The sequence below is a fragment of the Jaculus jaculus genome, chromosome 3, assembly GCF_020740685.1.
Source record: "Jaculus jaculus isolate mJacJac1 chromosome 3, mJacJac1.mat.Y.cur, whole genome shotgun sequence".
In the NCBI taxonomy this organism is placed as follows: Eukaryota; Metazoa; Chordata; class Mammalia; order Rodentia; family Dipodidae; genus Jaculus; species Jaculus jaculus.
The window spans coordinates 11,154,356-11,176,934 of record NC_059104.1 but is presented as its reverse complement, the minus strand read 5'-3'; the positions used below and the strand labels follow the sequence as shown (position 1 = coordinate 11,176,934).

At 42.1% G+C, this 22,579-nt stretch overlaps 1 protein-coding gene across 2 annotated transcripts in view; it reads right to left on the bottom strand.

Annotated features, from left to right (window-relative positions):
* The window catches only part of Nalcn (sodium leak channel, non-selective), a 332,253-nt gene that overhangs the window by 12,434 nt on the left and 297,240 nt on the right, over positions 1-22,579 (bottom strand). For both annotated transcript variants that reach the window (XM_045146251.1, XM_045146252.1), the window contains exons 29-40: positions 18,702-18,822; positions 18,517-18,615; positions 14,088-14,181; positions 13,520-13,626; positions 13,250-13,324; positions 12,442-12,561; positions 9,748-9,816; positions 8,696-8,844; positions 7,623-7,716; positions 6,168-6,300; positions 5,381-5,496; positions 1,293-1,450 (exon numbers count right to left, since the gene is read on the bottom strand). In XM_045146251.1, coding sequence (XP_045002186.1) covers positions 1,293-1,450; positions 5,381-5,496; positions 6,168-6,300; positions 7,623-7,716; positions 8,696-8,844; positions 9,748-9,816; positions 12,442-12,561; positions 13,250-13,324; positions 13,520-13,626; positions 14,088-14,181; positions 18,517-18,615; positions 18,702-18,822 — 1,335 coding nt within the window. The remainder of the gene's footprint in view (positions 1-1,292; positions 1,451-5,380; positions 5,497-6,167; positions 6,301-7,622; positions 7,717-8,695; positions 8,845-9,747; positions 9,817-12,441; positions 12,562-13,249; positions 13,325-13,519; positions 13,627-14,087; positions 14,182-18,516; positions 18,616-18,701; positions 18,823-22,579) is intronic.

The window sequence follows — 22,579 nt, the reverse complement described above, 5'->3', positions numbered from 1 at the left end:
AAACGCATTTCTCAAATTACTTTCTTTACAAAGGTGGCAATATGGGGACATAAGTCTTGTATTGTTCCATTAAGTAACATGCAGCTGAGGTCAAACAACACTGTCACTTAGAAGTACTGCTGGCACATAAATGATATTTTAAAATGACAGCCAAGGCAGTTAGTAATATGATCTGAAAACTGGTGACGAATCATGGCTTTTTGTTACTGTTGTGGTCTGTCGACTAGATTCATCATTGAAGAAAGAGCTGCCTTTTAAGGAGTGATTACTGAAAACACAATGTAGTTGTTCTCTTTTGTAAGTCATGAACATCTGAATTTTATCTGTGGTATCCTGTCTAAAAGATATTTAAGGTTAAGTATATTCCCTCCAGAAAGTTGGGGTCTTAGGTACAAAGTGTTTATTGAGCATGAAATTAGTTAAGATGAAATTGTACTGGAGTAGGTTGGGGGTTTAATCTAAGATAGCTTGCTCGGGGGGATGCCCTCTAAAGATGAAGGCAGAGATCACAGTGCTGCTTTTATGGAAGCCAAACATCAGCAGGAAACCACCAGAAACACAGGGAGGGAACTGGAAAAGATTCTTCCTTGTAGCCTCGTGAGGACCCAGCCTGCCTTCTCTCTGACCTCAGACTCCTTGCCTCCGGAACTATGAACAATACATTTCTGGTTCATAATTACACTGCATTGTGGGTACTTTTTCATAATTACACTGCATTGTGGGTACTTTGTTAAGGCATCATTAAGAAATTAACGCAGAGTGAATGAAAAGCAGAGCCTGGCCTACACCTTTGTCCTACCAAAATGCTCACTATATGCCTGGAAAATGGGATGATTTCAGCAATAGCAGGGCAACTCTCATACAGCTGGCTACATAGATTTTTGCTGAGCCTGTCTGTCTGAGAAGGTCTGACTTTTAGCTCTCTCCTACTATGGGAGCCAAGGGACCATGAACAAATTATTTAACTCTTACAGGATAGCACCTATTCCCAGAATAAAGGAGGGCGGCACTGTGCTCTCCCAAGTCCTTTTTATCTCTCCTTCCAGGATGACAAGCCAACCCTCCCAAGCCTCCTGTGTGACACACCCATTACACACAATCATTCAGGGACAACAAGAAATGCCTCTTGGTGCATGGGAAGTGCGACCCTGCCTTATAAGCATGCTAATGTGGGCTTCGGGTTTTCAGCATTCTGGCTAAGTGTGTTTGCAGGCTGTTGGAAGTCACAGCTCTTGTTTCTGGCCTGAGCTCGGCTTTCCGAAGCTGGCCTGTGGACACTGCCTCGAACATACCTCAGGACGTCGTGGAAGGTGACATCCCCGCCATTGTGCAGCCTCTCCATCTCGTAGCACATGTGCTTAAACAGGAGCTTGTCTTTGTCCAGGTCTACCTCCAGCCTGCCGCGGAGCAGCCTCAGCAGAAACTTCACTCGGAAAGTGGGGATCACACCCTGGGGGGGGGGACAGCACAAGGACCACAGAGTCATCTGGAGGCCCCAGAGATATGCTAGAAGATCTCTTTTCAAGGACGTAACCAAGATGGCCAAACAAAACCCTGAGCCTGTAATCCACGCAGCTTGGGAGGCTGAGGCAGGAGGGTCGTCAGGAATTTGAAGGGAGCCTAGGCTACATACTCAGTTCCAGGCCAGACGTGGCTATGGAATAAGGCCCTTCCTCAATCAAAACAAACCAAACCAAACTGTAAACAAACAACAAAAGGTAGAAATAGGAGCTGCTTCTCACAAGAACAGCATAGCTAGCCCCAAGTAGGGAGTCACTGAACTTTCTGGAGGCTAGATGGAATTGCATGTGTTAAAGAACATGGGGGGCAGGGAGATGGCTTTATGGCTAAGGCGCTTGCCTGCAAAACCTAAGGACCCATATTTGATTCTCCAGATCCCACGTTAGCCAGATGCAAAAAAGCGAGGCAAGTGCAAGTTCACACGTGCCCACTAGGTAGCACAAGCATCTGGAGTTTGATTTCAGTGGCTGAGGCCCTGGCATGCCAATTATCTCTTTTCTGTCTCTGTTTCTCTCTCTCTCTCTCTCTTGCTCCCTCTAAAATAAAAAAAAAAGGAGGGCCAGAGAAGATGGCTTAGTGGTTAAGGCATTTTGCCTACAAAGCCAAAGGACCCTGGTTTGATTCCCCAGGTCCCACATAAGCTAGATGCACGAGGTGGCACATGCATCTGGAGTTTGTTTGCAGTGGCTGGAGGTCCTGGCATGCCCATTCTCTCTCTCTCTCTCTCTCCAATAAATAAATAATATATATAAAGAACATGGGACAAATTCTGAGCAGTGAGTTTCTGCTAGTGTTCTCTGGTTTTGTGGATTTTCAGGATGCTGTAGCCCGTGGAGCCGGGGTTGGGGGAGCACCTCTGTGTCTTTACCTGCAGGCAGCATCTAGGGCTTATGCTCACCAACCCATCCCCGTCTCCACCCACACACTTGTTGAAAGGGTTCATGACGTTCTCCCACAAAACAATGGGTAGCACGCAGGTGGTCAGTCCTCCTCGTCAATTCATCTGGATGCTAGACATTTCTTAACGTCTGCTATGAGTGGGTCTTCCATCGAAAGGCAGCATCTTTTCAGGTCTTCTCTTTAGTCAGAACATTTCACACATAAGACAAAGAGGCTCCCAGGTTTGTCTGCTCCAGACGGTGTGGCTCCCTCCCAGGTCACACAGCCTGCCGGCCACAGCAGCCCAGCCTACATGTTCAGATGAGCCCTGGTGAAGGGGGGATCCTGCCCGTCATCGTGACTGCAGGGGGTCCTGCTCGGTGCGTACTAGGTGAAGCAGGGTCTAGAGAGTGGTAGCAGTCACGGAGATGAGACAAAAGAGCCAGGTCAGGTGTCCCACACCCACGGGACACTACCTCAAAAGATCTCAAGAGACTGGAGAGAGTGTGTGTGTGTAGCTGCAAGTAGAGGTACACCAAAGTGGGTCGTGGCCAGGACCTTCACTGACAGAATCTACACTGGCTGCCTGCCTTTACACTCTCAGCTCTTCCTCCAACTGTTCTTGGACCTTCCTCAGGTCTTCCCACCATTAAGCTTCCCTCATTTCTCAGGTGTGAGGTTAAACATCACCTCCTTACATGGGCCTTCGTGACCATCCCTGCTCAAGGATTCACCATGACTCCCAACCCCTCTTTAGCTTTTCACCTTCTCCAGTGTGTTCATAAAGTCTGTCATTTATGTATTTTGTTTTTGAAACACCATTTCACATAGCCCTGGCTGGCTACGAACTCACTATTATTCAGCTGAGGCTGGCCTAGAGCTACTGACCCTCCTGTTTCCGCCTGCCAAGTGCTGGGGTTCCAGGTGTGTGGCACTCATTTGTGTTTCGCATCCACCTTATCCGCTTACCCTAAAGGCGCTTTCATATAATATTATTAGTGAACCAGTGTTTTGACTGTGACTTGTCACATGAAATCGGGTGTAGGTTTTCCCATCCAGATGATGTGTTGGTGATCAACAAACAAAACAAAACAGGCTGGAGAGATGGCTTAGAGGTTAAGCACTTGCCTGTGAAGCCTAAGGACCCCAGTTCGAGTCTCAATTCCCCAGGACCCAAGTTAGCCATATGCACAAGGGGGCACAAGCGTCTGGAGTTCATTTGCAGTGGCTGGAAGCCCTGGTGCGCCCATTATTTTTCTCTCTCTCTTTCTCTCCCTCCTTAACTCTTGTCTGTTGCTCTCAAATAACTAAATTAAAAAAAAAAAATTCAAGCCATGGTGGCACACGCCTTTAATCCCAGCACACAGGAGGCAGAAGTAGGAGAATCACTGTGAGTTCAAGGCCACCCTGGGGTTACATAATGAATTCCAGGTCAGCCTGGGCTAGAGCGAGACCCTCCTTCGACAAAATGAAAACAAAACAAACAAACGAAAACTTCAGAGTTGGAAGCGTTATCTGGGTTTGTGGGTGAGGCATGCTCAACCTGCACTGATGGTACTATTTCACACTTGACCAGATTGTCTCCCTTTACTAGACGATAAAGACTCCGTGACCATGGGAACTTTACCGTCGTGGTCACTCCTCTGCCTACACTTGTACCTGACTGTTGGCAAAGATGATGAAGAAATCAAGAAAGGAGTGAAGGGAGGGAAGAAGATGGAGGAGGCTGACAAGGAGAAGGAAGAAAGTAGATAGGGAGATGAGGAGAAGAAGGGGAAATGCTAATGCCCTGGCTAACTTAGGAAATCTCCGTAACTCAGGTAAGCTTATTGGGGTGGTTTGAATAGATGCCCCCCAATATATTCAGTTTTTTTTATTTGTTTGTAGTTTGCATCTGCAGCCACCTGGCTGGAGGCAGTGTCACTGGGTGGATCTTAAGGTGTGGTGGTGGGTTTCAGGTTTCAATCTAAAGATATGCAAAGTGTGCCTAGCTGGAGTTCCTGAAGTGTGCTGTGGCTTTTGGCTTTAGGCTTGTGCTTCTCTCTCTTTCTCTGCTTGGGCCTGTGAAGGCAGGCCAGCTTCTTCTGCCATTTATGGAACTTCCCCTGGATCTGTAAGCTTCAATAAATATCCCTTCCTCCATAACTGTGCCTGGTCTGGAAGTTCATCTCAGTGAAACTGAAGCTGTCTGCTACACTTATGGATAAACATTCACATACAAACACAGAAATAGTTCAAGATAACCATGTCGGGACACTATTTATTTCCTTAGTGATGGTGTTACTCGCCATTGAACTGAGGACCTCACACATGCCAGTGCTCTGCCACTGAGCTACACTCCCACCTCTCAAATAGCACTTAAAACCCCCGTGAGTTTTCATCCAGCTGCCTGCCAGGGGCTGAAGTGATTGGCAGTGTGCGCTGCATCACCGTGAGGCCGCACAATTTGCCCCCTTCTCCTGCCTGAACCTCAGAAAGAATCCTGTGAGGCTGTTAATGGCTTCCTTTCCACACCAGCCTTCCACCAGTCTGAACACCAAAATGCCTGTGGTTGGAAAGGACCTGGGGAAGAGCTGTTCTGTCCCTCAGTTTGCGCTGTATACTCATGTGAATTGTTGATGACAATTTCAAATTCAATATGAGTCCATCATCAACCACGAGACCTGTGATGTATGTCACTACGTCTCTTTGGGGTGGAACATGAAATAATGGCCCTCTCTTCTACCTCTCTTTTGAGACAGGGTTTCATGTAGCCCAGGTGGGCCTCAAACTCATGAAGACTATGGGCTTCGGATCCAGCCTATGGCCATGCCTCCCTGAACATGCCCGACCTCCTGATCCTCTTGCCTCTACTTGCCAAGTCGCGAGATTGCAGGCAGGTACTCCCATTCCTGGTTGATGCAATGCTGGAAATCAAATATTGGGCTTCCCGCATACGAAGCAAGCACTCTGTCAGCTGAGCTGTCTGCCCAGGCCCTACCTCTCTTTTGTCATCCACCATGTTCCATATGATTTGAAAGTGGCGAAGATCATTATAACTCAAAAGCTGGTCCTCCTCAGTAGAGTAAAACAAGGAGAAATTCTCTACAATTATGGCTAAAGAAAAAAGGAAGTGAGAAATTCAAATGTTAGACAAGTATGCTAACCTGTTATTTTAAAGAAGAAGTAAAACATCTATTAAAAATAATAGATTTTTTTTTATCACTCACATTATAAAGCCAAGTTTTAAAATGCTTCTCAATTTCCAAGTTGGCATATTTTATGTTTTATCCAGCATTTGCCTTTCCAAAACATGAGGGTTACATTAGCAAAAACACACTTTATATAGACATTTGTGCCAACTGGCTTTAACTCTTGAGAGTTCCAGGGCAGTTTTGAGGGGTCATGTTGGGTTCTGAGGAGGGGCATAGCTGGGTGAATGAAATGTACATTTCAAAAATAAATAAATAAAATGTGGTATTTCTAGGCTATAAAAGTCAAGTAACCCTCCTAGCTATATGTTCAACTCAACCCATGGGAAGAGCTCTTTGGGAATTAACGATCATAATAAATGGTACGACTCTTGAAATTGCAATCAACTGTCATTTACACGCCTTTCACAGGCCTTTTCAGCTCTTGAGTCAAGAGGCAACAATTTATAATTAATGCCACGAAACACACACCCCAAGGAATCCTGGATAATTACCTGAAAATTGTACATAATTATCTAAGGACCTGAGTTTGAAGAGATGAAAAAAAAATATATATATTCAACGAACATCTCTTACCTACGAGCAGATTCAGCATGATGTAGGCAATGATGACATAGAAGGAACAGAAGTACATCAGTGCCCCAGCGTAATTCCCACAGTCCGTTGCCCAGTATGTAAATTCATCTGGGGTGCAGAAGGGAGGCTGAACCTGTGTGGTCATGGGGAAGAGGATGGAGAAGATACAAGGAGAGGAGACTGTCTCTGACTTCTGCTGACTTTCATTCACAATGAGCATATTCTCGATAATATACATTTATTCAAAGTCATCATGCAAAAAGACACATTAATCAGATATATAATCTATAGCAAAAATAAAAGAGAATATTTCTTTCTTCTTTTTTTTTTTTTTTTTTTGCTATGCTCTTAGTCTTGTAAAATCCCAAGTTCATTGCCATTGTTAGAAGCACAATGAAAATGAACTGGTGTTCTCTGTGGGATACTCTTCCTGGTATCTTCATTAGGCACTAGGACCAAACTACAGAAAGTCAAATAAAAATTCATGTAAACATTTTCCTGAATTAGGCAATGGGTTTAAGATTTAGGAAGTCAGAGTAAAGATAAGGGGTTCATGGTGAAATTATGTAAGGAATACTCCTCTGTCCTAAGGCACCATTATAGGTTGCTTCAGAGAAGTACACCATTCAGGTTAGGAAGGGCTCTTCCATTCTTTAGGGACCCAGTAAAGTGCCAACCCTGAAACCCTGTCCTGGTTTATATCAGTCAGTAGCGACATTTCAGAGTTCTGAGTGCTGGCCATTACACCACAGACCCTTTCCTCTAGCCATATTTCAATAGTTGAATGGGGCCATGCAGCTAGTGGCAGCTAGTGGCTTCCTGAACTGTAAAGCACAGATGTCTATCATGGCAGAAATTCAGGACATCACTGGCGCATATCAGGTGAGAGAGGAAGGAAATAAAGCAGTCTGAGCCAGCAATTCTCTAAGATTGTGATGCATTCTCTGAAGGACAAGTGTGGAGTGCTGCAGGAACACGGTGTCAGAGGAAACTGATGTCAACATCAACACCAGTAGGATGATAAAGTCTTATCCTGGAGGAAGCAGGCCTCCAAATGAGTGGCTCAGAGCCCTTGATAGCCTTAAGGGACCTATAAAGACTGAACACCTGGTACAAGGTCCAGGACAAACCAGGAGCTTGGTGAATATTGATTGAATAAGTTAAAGAAGTGGCATACCTCTATTTCAACTACCGAGATATTAAGGATGGGAGGGAAAGAACAATGCTCACATATTGAATAGTCATTAAATATAACTGCAATAGCTCAAGTTGGGTTCTGTGAATAGCTAATATATTTTATATTATAACATTCAAATGCAATTTATAAACTAAAAGGCCAGGATATACATTTTGTTACACAAGGCCTTGATGTTAGCAAGGATACCATCAAATTGCATTGCCATATTACATGCTGGGTCTAAGTCAAGGCACTGACAACGATGAGTAGACATTTACCATACAGTCATGCATAATCTTGTTCCAATCTTCCCCTGTAACGATTCGGAACAATACAGTAATAGCTTTGCCAGCAGAAGAAAAGTTTGCATGCCTATTTTAAGAAAAAAAAATAGAATGTGAAATAATATAACAGTTTGTCATGAAGCAGTATGGCTTCTCATCACCAGCACAGATAATCAAATTTGGTTAATAAGTTGTGGTTTACAAGGTTAAACCCTCTTAGGTGTCGCTTGTCCTTTCCTGTAAGTATGTCTGCCTGGCACCAACTCCTCCATGGTCTCTGATTCACTGGCATTCATCTTGAGCAACTGTGTGGGCTATGGCAGGGGAAAGCCAGACCCTCTTTAACTTGGATCATGAGAGGATTAGTAGCTGTGTATTGAGTCATTTCTTTTCATTAAGGCACATTTGTATATATGTTCTTGTGTTGGGACCTTTTAAAAACAACACTATGAGATGCTAATGTAAATTGGAAGCTAATGTTTGAAAAATGATTTTCACATAAAAATTATTTGGTTGGTTCTAACTTTCCATATTTTGCTGAAAAAGAAATTTATTTAAAAATAGCTTTTATCAAACAAAAAGATAAAAAAAGAGAAAGCCCTTTTCCAAAAAAAAGTGGTGGAATTCAGAAGTGGTTATTTCTGAGGACTGGTAGAATTATGTGTTATTTCTTTTTTCTGAAAGTTCTAAGTGCTCTAAAGTAAACATGCATGTCCTTGTCAATTGCATATGTATATGTAGATATGCATATATATCTGCTTTGTTTATTTCAATTTCCAACCGATTGTTTTTCTTTTCTTCTACCCCTGGTCTCTAATAGCCAAGAAACTGATTTTTTTTTGTTTTGTTTTTCGAGGTAGGGTTTCAGTCTAGCCCAGACTGACCTGGAATTCACTATGTAGTCTCAGGGTGGCCTTGAACTCATGGCAATCCTCCTACCTCTGCCTCCCAAGTGCTGGGATTAAAGGCACGCACCACCACGCCCGGCTGAAACTGAAATTTCCACTCATGATTTTGTTACAAAAAGTTGGATTGATACATGAAGAGGAAGATAAACCTACACAAACCTGTTAATGTTCTCTCCATATTTCACAGTGCCAAATAAGACAACTCCAGCAAAAGCATAGCACAACAGCAAGAGGAACATGCCCACGATGATAAAGAAGCTTTTATACATGCTGACAACCACGGTCAGGAGCAGCATCTTTAATGTCACCTGGGCGTGGAGAGGGGGCATGGCATGGGGAGACAGAGAGAGGGGAGATTAGTCAATTCATTCAGCCAAGGAAGGAAGACCTGGGTAGTGAATGTTATCAAAGCAGGTTATCTTGAGAGTGAGCCCCAAGCATACTGCTGAAAGTCACTTCCCACTAGGCAATAAATCTATATATTATTCAATAACCATCAGGCACGGAGAAATTCTGTTCATGCTTCACACAGTTTGGTCTCTCCAGCCAAGTTGATAAAAGTAACAGTGCCAGCTTCACAGACTCATTTTGTCTTCTCTTGCTGCCCAGCTCTACACGCTCAACACATTTCCTTTTCTTATAGCAAGTAAGCTGAATTGTTTCTTCCTCCTGAGGACTTTTCCAAAAACAAATCTAAATAATGGTTATTGTTGAATAACCATCAAATATCTAAATACTGATGATGTGACCAGAGTGAATGCAGATGTGAAATAATGTTGGAAACAATGCTTCTGAAAAGTCAACAGGGTGGGTAGTACATAGCACATGAACATGAGCAAGGAATAGAAATTTGTCTAGAATCATGGAATCATGACTTTCAATTAATTTTCTTTGCAATAAAGTTATTTAGTTTAAAACAAAAAGTATACTAGGAGTTACGTCAATTTTAGCTTTTCATAGTTAACACATTATCTTTCATTTATGATTGGGTTTACTTGGCAATTATGAGGAACAAACATACAGAGGAGGAGATGTATTGGAAAATTCTTAAGCTACTGATTCATTTTAATATTTATTAGTCTTGACATATGATGTTGATTAATCTGTTGCTTGTAACCTTAAACATCCAGGAGAGGTGAATCCATTGACCACCACTCTTTTTTATTTAATGCATATGTGACCTTTGAGAGGGTTCTTCATGACATACTCACATGCTTTCCACAGATGGAGAAAAATCTAAAGACAATCACACATGCACCCATCATGTAGGTATATGCATTCTGAAATTTAAACAGAAGACAGCCTCTCATAATTTGCACAAAATATCTTGTTACAGTTCCATTTTTCTTTGTATGTCTTCTGTGAAGTCTACTGGACAATTAGCTTAATAAAATGTGAAAAGTCTTATAAGAAATTTATCTTACAAAAAGGGTGCTGAAAAGGTCACTGCCAAAATCCATGAATAAATATTAGCTTTAAAATCAAATCTCAAATGCAACTTTGGGTTCTGTTTTGCTCCATTGAATTCTGTACTTCCAAGTTTACTTTGCATGAAATACTGACCAGTTTCTTTGCAGGCAGGGCATGAGAAATACAGGATGGTCTTGGAACAGGAGGAAGGTAAGAGGGATAAGGAAGGCATCATCCTGGCAAAGGGACTGAGGCTGGAAGCCCACAGTGGTCTCATGACAGAAGTAATTTCAGAAAAGCCCATGAATACATCCAGCACTTTTGTCAAGTGTTTGATTACAGCAAGAAATGACTGCTTTGTGACTAAGAAGACCTTCTCTGAGAAACAAGGATGCCACCGACCACCCCAAAAATAACTGTGACATTCAGCTGATGCCAAAGCAAGAGCATTCTCCAGGAACTGAGAAAGGACAATAGTCACAGATGGGGCCCTGGGCAGGGGGTCTAGTGAGCTCCTTGGTGAGGTATAAGGACAGGAATATGGGCACAAAGCATCTTTGGATGGAGGACAAAAACTGCGCCTTTCCTCCCCAGCAAACTGGGCAGACGATGCCCACTTTTCTAGGACTAGAGTTCTTGGGGAAAGAACAAATGGGTCAAACACAAAGGCACCTTGGTTTTAGTGGGTTAGAAGCTCCTCTCTGGATATCTGAGGATTTGGAACCTGCCCCCTTATGCTTAAACCGAGTAGCTTTAGCTAAATGTTCGTCGAGAGAAAGGCTGTCTCTTTTTTCATGTTAGTTCGGGATTCATGAGTTACTTTCTAGAAGTAATGGAAACCATCACCTTTAGGAGTATTGATCGTCACCCAGACCCCAGGATCCTGAGGAGACTCACCTTCCACGACAGTTTATACTCATTGTCACCTCAACAGGACTTAGAATCTCCTAGGATGCTAGTCTGCGAGGATTCCTCCTGATTAGGTTAATTGAGGTAGAGAAGACTCACTGCAAAAGTGTACCATTGCATGGGCTGGTGTTCTGGATTATATAAAAAGGAGAGAGCTGGCTAGGCATCAGCACTTGTTATTATCTACTTCTTCACTGTGGGCTGAGTGCTACCGGACTTCCTCTCCCAAGACAGTGACCAAGTGGCGATTAACCCTTTCTTCTTTAGATTGCTTCTGGCAAGGTATTTGGTTATAGCAACAAACGAGTAACTAGCCTACCTTCCTACTTCTCCAAATCTTGGGCCACATCATGTGTCTTTGCTCCTTCTGCCTCTGCCACACAAACTGGCCTTCTTCCAGCTCCCACACGCTGGCATCATTATCGTGGTTGTCTGATATGATCCCCCTTCTTACTACAGACAGAGTCCAATCACCACCTCCTTGGAGATGCCCTTAGGGATGCCCGTCTAACTTCTCAGGCTGTCAGGTTTATGAGAACAGTGACTCTTTTGCTCATTACATTCTTAATCTTCACACAGTGCCTTGTACATCTTAACGTTCATAATCATTTGTTACTTGAGAAAACCAAGCCAGGTGACTGACAGCTCAAAGGGTCCTTACTGCTGAAGGCTACCACTGGGCCAAGAAGTTCGCTCAGCATGTCTATGAACATAGCGATCTCACACCACACCAAGTCCCTTCTGATGGGCAAATGGACCTTCCTCAGCATACCTCTGATATCGAAGAGGAGAGCACAGTGAGGCATGATGATCACATCAATTTTAGTTGGCATGATGGAAAGGTAACTAAAAGAAGGTACTTGTAATAATAAAAATACCTTATGGGTTGTGATAATGTTTATAGTTGACAGTTTAGGTCAATCTCATACATGTGGCCACATTTTATTTCCACCGGATAATACCACTCCAGTCATGTATACCTATACCCATAGCTGTAGGTTTGGGGCTGGACCTCAGGCTTTATAAACGGTAGGTAAAGGTGTTTTAGGCAAAAGAGTTAAAGGGACTTGGTGTGGAGAATGCTATGCTTCAGAGAAATGGCAGCCAGATATTTTGGAGCAAATAATACATTGGCAGTACCTGTGAATTACATCCCGACATTGTTAATAAGAGAGCGGAGTGGGTGCCACTCTTCAGCTCAGAGAAGAGGGCTGGAGTCTTCTGACACCAGCTTGCAGTGTGAATTCAGACTGGTCCCTTCATATCTGTTTCAGTTTTCTTTACTCCTTTTTGGTTCCATCTTTTAGTAAAATGAAGGGTTAAATGTGACTGTATTTTTTTTTCAGGTCCTTCTTTCTCACTTGCATACTCTAGGAATTTGGAGCGACAGGATTTGCCTATGTGAACAATGTGTGAGTCCCTGGGCAAGCACATCGGAGGGTCATTATGATCAAAGGTAAGTTTGAGCGAGGTTAATCTAATACCTGAGGGCAGTTCCTGTGGAGTGAACCAGACTGTACACAGGCCTAAGCAAAGCTAAATAAAAAAAAAAAAAATGAACTAAACTTCTGTTTAGGTATTCCTACCAGGAGAGCAAAGTGCAGTACCACCCACACGACACCAAGGGATGTCACCAAGAGATCGTATCGATTCCTCCTGCTTTGCCAGAACCCAGCAGGTGACATTGCTATAATCTTCATTGTAACCTGGAGATGGGTAATGGAGGGAATAGAAGGCAAATGCTTAGCCCACATTGACGTCTACCTAAGTTGAGTCATATATTCTTAAAGATAAAGAGAAAAGAGTTATCACAGAGGTATATCACCTTATCTTCCAAAGCTACACATCCATATCCTGCACGCTCTTTTCTTCTCGTTTTATGACCAGTTTAAATAGCAGGCCATTTTTCTTCCTCAAGTAAAACTCCCATCGAATTTGAGAAACATCAGCCAGTTTGTGGCAAAAGCAGTGTTCACCGAATTTCAATACAAAATGGTATGACAACAAGATGTGATGCATATAGGGACCACATGTTAAAATAATCTTGGCTGGGTCAATGGTACGCCTTGCCACCAAGCTATAATTTGAATAGCTGGACCAAAGTGGATTGTATGATTTTGCTCTAAACATTTCAACCCATAACAGGCCAACATAACAGTCATCAGCAGAGTTTTGGCAGTTACAAAAGTGGGAGCTGTAAGTGAAGTCTTTGTTGAAGTTAAACAGAATAGCCCTAAAAGAAGATTCCCTGAGATCATTATCTCCCTGCCCCTTACACCCCCTGCCGAAGGCAATGGAACACAGAGTTGAAAGTAAATGCCACCAAAAGGGACACTGATTTACTCTTAAATTATACACAGCTTTCCCCCAGAACAAGCAGACGCATGACTGTACCTCTAGGACAAAGATGAAGGTGAAAACAACCGACATTGTCGCCAAAGGGACCGTCACGGGGTCCTCCACGTCCCACTGTAACCGGAAGAGTCCACAGTTACTGCCACGTCCCCTAGACACACAGACCTTCCCCCTCTTCTGCTGCCCATTTTAACACAAACATGATTCTTCATTTAACTTTTACTTAGGATCACAGACTGAAAATGACTGTGGCAGAGGGCACTGTTATTGCTGGATGTGCCAGGGGTACGAGATCCACTCTCAAAGTACCTTGACGGAAAGCAACACGGACTGGGCCAGAACAAGCAACGCAATTGTCCTCTTAAAAAACGGGTGCTGGGTTATGTCATACATCTTAGCTCTAAAACCATCATTATCTGGAAAAGAAAGGTTTAGGCAAGGACATTTCAGACATGGGCCAAATTTACTTTCTTATCTTTCATTTTCATTGTCTTAAAACCCATTACATTCTGCCCCTCCAGTTCAACCTATTGTGAAGAGCTTTGCAGGAGGAATGGCTGGCACTGAATATTAAAACGACAGTGCATGGTGCCAGCCATATTGGAAGAAGAAACGGATCATTCCACTTCTGCCAGCTTAATACATTACACTCACTTTTAAAAGGCGAGCACAAATATATTTCACTTAAAAAATCATTTTTTTCATCAGAGCTTATTCCGAGAGCACTGATTTTAATAGGCCGACGAGACTGTTTCCATATTAACTTATGCACAACCCCTAGTGGCCACCCAATTATTATTTGAATTTAAATCTTAGGCTCCTGGGGAATCCTGAATACGAGTGTTCAACATGAATAAAATCAGAGTATCTTTGATACCGGGCCGAGGTGGGAGATGAAGGGGCTGGGCGATCTTCAGTCTGCTTTTGAGATCTTCCCATCTTCTCTGATCTACGGTCAGCAGAGCCGTCCCCTTGACAAACAAAGGAAGGAGTGGAAGGAAAAAGACCAGTGAGGGTGGGATGGCTTTACAAACAGGACTGACGTGGGGGATTACAGTAAAGACAGTCTGCAAGAACCATGGTGGTTACAGAAACATGGTCGGAATGAACAATGTGTTGAGAGGAGTCCCAGAAGGACGCCCCATCATGTTTCAGAGCATCCATCCCCCTTCCATGGGTGTCTTTGAAGATATATCACACTCAGGTGTGGGAAAATTCCAAGAAGGGGATTTTCTACATGATTATATTTTCAAAAAGGAACTAACTAATCATGGTTACTTTCATTTCATAGCAGCAAAATTATAGCTTGTCAACGCTGCTCCTTTGAGTTAAGGGTATTTTGTCTCTTAAAAAAAGAAACCCTCTAATATGTGCTCTTGTAAAAGTATTTTCAAGAGATACAAAGTCATAGAATTTGCTTCTTTAAGAAATGCTCATTTAAGAAATGATCACTTGTTACCTGGGATTAGATATTCTGAGCTATAAAATGGGGTACTTGATAAAATGCATATAAATTACATTGTATTGTAATATACTGCATTATATTTTATTATACTATGTTACAAAGGCAGAAACACAATTTAAGAAATTGGGGGAAAATGTCACTTTCATCCTCTTTCTTTCCCTTGAGCTAATGTAATTAACTACATCCTCCTTAGCCAATGTGACGGTTTATATTGATTATTAACTTGGCAGGAAATTATCTAGATTAGGTTGGACTATAGTTAGCCTGTAATTAGGTTCATTGAGGTAGGGTCTTGGATTGTATAAGAAAGAGCGAGATGGTTGAATGCCAGAATTTACCACTCTTGACTTTCTCATTATGGGGCTAAATGTGACCAGCTCTGCTTTCAGCTCCTGCTACCATGCCTTCCTCACCATGACAAACTGTAACCTGGAGCTGTAAGTGGTAACAAGAAAGAAAAAAAGTAAACAAACCTTCCCTCAGCCTGGAGAGATGGCTTAGCGGTTAAAGCACATGCCTGTGAAGCCTAGGGACCCAGGTTCAGTTCTCCAGGTCCCACATAAGCCAGATGCACATGGTGGCACATGTGTCTGGAATTCGTTTGCAGTGGCTAGAGGCCCTGGTGAGCCCATTCTCTCTCTCTCTCATTCCCCCTCTCTAATAAACAAATAAATAAAAAATCCCTCCCTTGAACTAATTTTTGGATACAATATCCAACATGTATTAATTTGTGTAGCTTTTAAAAATTTTTATTGAAAATATACCTTATATATAACTAGATTCCTAGATCTAACTTATTGATCTCAACTGCTCACACAAGACCCACTGCGCTAATGTTTCAGAAGTCATGAACTACAGGTATATAGAGCAAATGATGCTGGGATAGACACTCATGTATGATCCCAGTAAACATACATATAAAGGCCTCCCTTGAAAATATCTTGTAGAAGAAATGATACATCTAGGAATTTCAACATCTTTAGCAGATGTTGTAAAGATGATATCCAAAAAACAATGCAAACACATTTCCTACCAGTGATGTACAAGTGTTCCCATTTTCTTGTATTTCTATCAGTATTTTATTAGACATTTCAGTTTGACCATTTTGATGGGTATAAATAGATCTGATTCAATTTTAGTACTGATTGGATGAAGCACTTCTTATAGGCATGTTTTTATGTCACAATTCATATTCTTTGCACATTATTTTATTACTCTCTGATATTTTATAGAAAAAAATGTAAAATATGCTATGAGTCCGATGTACTACATAGATTCTTCATATATTTGGGATCTTTGTCAGTTATGTGAGTTGTAAATACAGTACTTTCTCAGTTTCTGCTTGCACGTTTAACATGCTTACCAAACCTTTCTAATTTTGTTATTATCTGTAAAAAAAGGCTTCCATTTTCTAAGGAAATCCCATCTGTGCATAATTATGAATACTGCAAAACTTGTTCCCAAAGCCTGCGATATTTTGTATCTTTCTTGTAAATCTATGCATATCCCTTTGGAGGAACATCACTGTGTGCTCTCTATGAGAGCAGAAACTCAATGAAGTAGTGATTAGTTTAGCGTTTATAGGTTGTGGGTGCCAACAACAGTGTCTACTGCCTTGTACGGGTCCAAGTAAATCTGAATTATTGAGTAATAAGTGAGTAATTGCTTATATAGCTGCACAAGAGTTACAGTCTAGAAACTTTTAAAAGAAGTTTTTGTTGCAGTTACTTTCGTGTTGCCGGCACAAAGCACCAGACCAAAAGCAGCTTGTGGGAGGAAAGGGTCTATTTTGGTTACGGACTCTAGGGGAAACTCCATGATGGCAGGGGAAAGATGGCATGAGCACAAGCTGGGCATCGCCTCCTGGACAAAACCAGCTGGAGAGTGTCCTGAACATTGGCAAGGGGAAGCTGCTATGACACCCACAAGCACACTCCCAACATCACATCTTCTCCACAGGGTCTCCTTGTTGTTCACCGCTGTGTTTCCAGGCTAGCTAGGCCATGAGCTCCTGGTTTATTCCCCTGCCTCTGCCTCCCTTCTCACCCTAGGCTGGCTGGGATTACAGCTGCCTGCTACAGCATCCAGCTTTTTGTGGGGTCTGGTGATCTGAACACAGGTGCTCATGCTGTGGTAGCGACTGTTTGATCCACTGAGTCATCTCCCCAGCCTTGCTAATCAAGTCTTTACAGTTTGGTAAAATGAATTCTGGCTTCTTATTGCTCCCTTCTTCTCAGTGCCCATGTGGGCTGACAGCAACACTCTGGAACTGGGCCGTCACTTCCCGCCTCCTCCCGATCGTAATGATGCTGTTGGAGGTGGATGTCTTTGGTAATCTACAGCCACTTCGAGAATGGCAGTTAATTATACATTTGTTTCCTGGTGTTGAGGATGTTCTATTGAATCCTTTATGTCGTAACGTATGAGCTGCCATGAAACCAGGAGCCTGCTCAGGGCCTATGAGGTGTTCTGAGCTTGCAAAGTTTCTCTGCTTTGCAATTAATGGGCCAATTAGGTACTGTTCACACACCACATGGCTCAGGGCATGGAAAAGGACCCATCTTTCTCTTTTTTTTTTTCTTGCTTGATATTAAACTGAGCACACTGTAAGGCTTAGAAACTCATTTGTGAGTGTGTTAGGTAGTAAAATAGAGGGGCTGGGCCACAAAATCGCTACCATTCATGTTTCTGTGGGTCGAATAGTGTTGGGGTCCAAAGAGGAGACTTTAAAAATGTGCTCTTTGAAAATCTGAGCGAAGTGACACACTCATTAGGCACACATCAAAGGTGGCAATTGACTGAGTAAGTGGTACCACACACGTTGAGCCTGGGGACAGTGAATGATACAGTCCCACTACACAAACCAAGGAGCTCTGCTGGGAACACATGGGAATCAGTCGCAGCCATGAATAACACGGGCCAGCGGGTGCTTTGCAGGCAAACGTAGCTTGTCAGGAGCAGCTTTTAGACTCTGGTGCTTGAAGAATCACAGATCCTGCAGTTGGAAAAACCAATCTGAATTCTGGCCCTGAGCTTGTAGTTTTTAGAAGGGCTGGACAAGCTAATTGCTTTTTCTTCAGCCAGATATTTGTTAGTGTTGATAACTGAAGAAGCATCTGTAAAATTCTTAGCATACAGTAAGTGCTCCGGAACTACGCAACCCAATGATTATGAACCCAAAGTTCACCTCTCCCAACAGGGATGTCATCAGCATCTCCCATAAGAACGAGTGTCTCTCCATAGAGTGCTCATCGAATGTTCTTCCCTAATCTTCTTTTCCCTGGGAAACGAAGTCACAGCCTTCCTAGTTGAGAGCCTCACTCTGATCATTAGCATTGTTCTGAACTCAGCAGGTCTCTGAGTTCATGATGTATGTAAAGTTCACATGAAATTGGAAAAACCTTCCTGTTATTGTGCTAAATGAGGTTTTTGAAGTTTTCTGTGGCCCTGCCTTATCAACATTCTGAGTTCACCTACTGAGTGACAAAGAAGCTTGCAATTCACATTTTGTGAAGGTAATAGTACCTGTAATCAGCGCATCACTTTCAGCTATTGTATTTTAATAACTTGCTGTACATTCTTTCAATCTGAACAATAGAAGATGCGCTGCTGTGGGGGAATTAATGACACTGTTACCAAAAGGATAAATTTAGTGAGAGAATTATACTCCTAAGGAATGTGCCTGCAAGGCAGCAGTGAGCACCTTGTAAAATAGTTATGTAGCTTATTTACAAGAGTCGCCTTACACTTTAATGTGACTTTCTGTCATGTGTGAAAAAGATAGCTCAAAGAGAGAGGCTAAAAAAAAAAAAAGCCTGTGATATTAAATCAAGAATCTTACCTTGTTTTCATTGAAATTAGCAATAACTACACCAACAAAAAGGGTCAGTCCAATCATGCAACCCAAGAAGACAAAAACATGAATGTAGATTCCGTGGATCTGCATAAATGAAAAGCATGGTTATTCTTCAAGACAAAAGGGAGTTGGTCCTGGAAGTTTGCAAGAGAGTCGATGAGTTCACTTACCGGCCCCACACGGTGAATGATGACATCCCTCACTTCCACCCAGCCTTTCAAGGACAGCACCTCAAACAGAGCCAGCATGGCATTTCCCACGTTGTCAAAATTAAAATTCCGAGGATTTGCCCTGCAGTTCAGACAGAGGGAAGGCTTAGCTGGGTGACGTTTCAATAAGGAGCCCCTGGGCTGGAGAAATGGCTTAGTGGTTAAGCGCTTGCCTGTGAAGCCTAAGGACCCCGGTTCAAGGCTCGGTTCCCCAGGACCCACATTAGCCAGATGCACAAGGGGGCACACGCGTCTGGAATTCATTTGCAGTGGCTGGAGGCCCTGGTGCACCCATTCTCTCTCTCTCTCCTCTCTCTCTCTCTGTATTTGCCTCTTTCTCTGTGTCTGTTGCTCTCAAATAAATAAATAAATAAATAAAGGAGCCCCTGTGGCAAATATCTGCAGCTCTGTCCTGGGTGTAGGGTCTCTAGCTGGGGGGTGGGGGGAGCGGAGATGGAGCTACACTACATTGATTTGCAGAGTTGTAGCGATACACTAATGTGTTACAGTTTGTTATTACAATCACTAGGTTATGATATAGGTTCTCAATTTAAAGCAAAAGGCTCAACTTGAGATCCAGCCACAGACTCTGCAACCCTCTCTCTCATCGCAATGACAGTATTGCAAAGACAGTTACAGATTTGCACGGAGGCACTGGTTTCTGGAGGCGACTGGTGAAATAGCTTTCTAATTGAAAATTCTAAAGTCATGAGCTATAGTTCCTTGTGTTAGAACAGGAAAGGTAAGGAGAGTAGAATCTGGTTACTTTATTCCACCTTGTGTCATCCAGTACACTGTGGAGTAAAAGGCAGGCTATACGGTCATGCAGGAGGTCACTCACTGTACATTTCCAAATCGACCTCTCCTAGTGGAATTTTTTTTTTTTCTCTTACTAACGCTGAACATTCCCAATAGGTCCTTCCTGTGACGCACCAAGACATATTTTACTCTCAAAACCCATAGCTGATTCCTGATTCTTCAAACACTTCACCTTCATCATTATGTATTTTCTTTGGAGGAAAGGATATCTCATTTCTTGTTTTCCTCACACATTTGTGTTTTTCTTTTCTTTTCCTTTACAATTACAAAAGTAATTCTTTCTACTACATTGCAGGCCTTAGTTAACATTTTCTTTTTGTTACTGTTAGTAAAAGAGGCTTACATGGTTATTTTCCTTGTGTCTTTATTAGGGACCATTTTAATTGATTCAAGATTTAGATGACCAAACCCTTGAAATCCTGAAGCTGATGGAGAATCAAGCTTTGGAATGCTGACCGTCGAAGGCCTCCTGTAGCCTGTATTTTCATCAGCGCTTTTCCAAGTCTCAAATGAAAATCTAACCGTCTTAAAGTCAACACTTGTGGGAGCAGTATTTTTCTAACATCTTCTATGCTTTTTTTTTTAAACTACAGAGCAATCTGGGATGTACCCTTATGCTCTATGAAGAAAACAAGCCACAACCCATTTCATTCTAAAGGTTTCAGAGTGGTTGGCATGGACATTTTTCATAAATGCACAAGCTCTGCTCCAAAGTTCTTATTTTAGAATTCTGATTTATATATTTTTTTTTGTATGGAGGTACAGATATATTTTTTTGGACTTTTCCCCATGCTCTTTCCTTGGGGAGGGTTTCAGTTACATTTCATAACTTTCATGGCAGACAGAAGTTGTAAGGTTTATACATATGTCACAAGTTGCTTAGCTAAGGACTTTTTAAAATCAAGCCAGTTCTCAGATCTGATGTTGCTCTCTCTTACTCATCCATTTTTTTTCTTTATGTAAAAAGGCTTTTGCAGATAAATTTGCAGCAACTTAAACTACTTTCCTGACCCATATACTTTAGAAGTTAGAATATGTTAAAAATACACTTTTAGGCCAAATCAAGAAAAACAAGATATATAACTGAAAGAACATATCATGCTTTTTAAAAAATTAAACTTTTCAATTTTAATTATATCAGATATTTTTTAATGCTATGTGTGCTCTAGCAAACTTGCAAAGTTGGAAATCTGACCTATAATGACAGAGGCCTTCAATCAACTCCAGACATAAGCCGTCACTGTCATTTCATATGTGGCCATTGCTTGAATTGGAAGGCTTTTAAATATCTCTCCTGGTTAATTTTTAAAAGCTTATAGTCTCATCCATCAAATTCAGAAAATTAAGACATCCTGACCTCATACTTTGGTTAATCTTTTACCCCCACCTCCAGTTGAAAGTGCTTCAGGACCCCATGAGATCATGATAAAGGGAAAGTTTGGCACCGTGGCGAATGTGAACCCACCTCTGCACTTGAATGTGGAAATCTATGGCCAATAGCATCCAGAAAGACACACTGCATCTTCCACATTCCAGCTGTCTGGCCTAAAGAAGACAGCTGCTTTTTTTATTATTATATTGTACTTGTTATTACTTAGAATGCAGCAACTCTCCTTTGGCCTTGAGCACTGCACATGAAGTTTCTTCTACCTGGAATGCCTTCATTCTACCTCACCCACCTTCCCACCTGCCCTGGCCACTCCTGTGCTCCTGCCCAACTTGTCTGGTTCGTGTGCCAGTGGGATAGAGACAGAGAATACTCAAAATGCACCCGAGCAGAAATCCAGAAGCTTCTGAGAGCTCAACACGAAAGTAGACTTAAAGCACACCCACCATGGCTCAGGGTCATTTGCAGAAGAGGGGGCAGAAAGATTGTAAGTACCACGGGGCGGGAGGTAATATCCAGAGGCACTGTCCTTCCTCCTCCGGCCATGACTGATTTCACAATTCATAACTCACAACTCTGAGGTGAATACCAGAAACCCACTACTGGGGACCCTCAGTGGCGTGGGGACAGGGAGGACAGAAGTGATGACACCAATGTATGATGCATCCGTACTAAGTTTCTACTTAGTGATAATAATTTTTAAAAGCTAGCCATGAGCTTTCTCTTCAGGGTTTTTTCTGCCTGGTCCTATGGAATATTAATTTAGGGGTTTCTTATGTGTTACTCATTGTACTTTTGCCTTCTGTAGAAAACAGAGGCAGTTACTTCAGAAAATTAAAGAACATCAGTCTTGGGACCCCTTCTTTTCTCTTCCCATACTCTTGTACCTCAAATAATTGGCACCTTAGATACCAAAAGACCAGATCTACTGCCTAGAACATATCAGAGTATAACTTAAAGCTACATGGAAAATGAGCTACGGCTGAAATGAAGGGCTTATTTTCACATCAAAGTCTTGAGCATGTAATAGAAAATTATTTGTATTTTTATTTTCTATCCTCCACTTCAGGTTTCCGAGTGACAACGGTCACAATTTACTCATCGCTGCATGATTGACAGCCATACCTGGTGAACTACAAGCATCCAAGAAATAAATATACAGAGTACAAAACAGATTCCTGTTTTTTTTTTTATCTTATTTCATACATGTGATTTTTCCTACGTCCCAGACCTCTGCTTAAAATTAAACACACAGTATTTATAATATATGATGTACTTAATCCTTTTTGCTGAGGTGATTTTTATCTCATCAAGCCTGAGTGATTCAGAAGAAAATGAATTTATTCATCTGAAGAGAGATGCCAAGAACTAGTCTGTCTCCTGAATTAGATAGTGCATATTTATGTCCTAATTATAACCACCAAAATGCTTCTCTAGGCATATCCCCAGATATAGGTTATTTTCTTAATCATAATTTACCCAATATAAAATTATGAAAATTTCATCATCTAACTCTGATTAGATTACTAAAGAAGGGAAATGTACACAGTGTCATTACTACAGTTGATATTAACTACACTGAGGGTATTTATTTCACAGTGAATCCAAGTCCCACTATCCTGGACAGATGAGC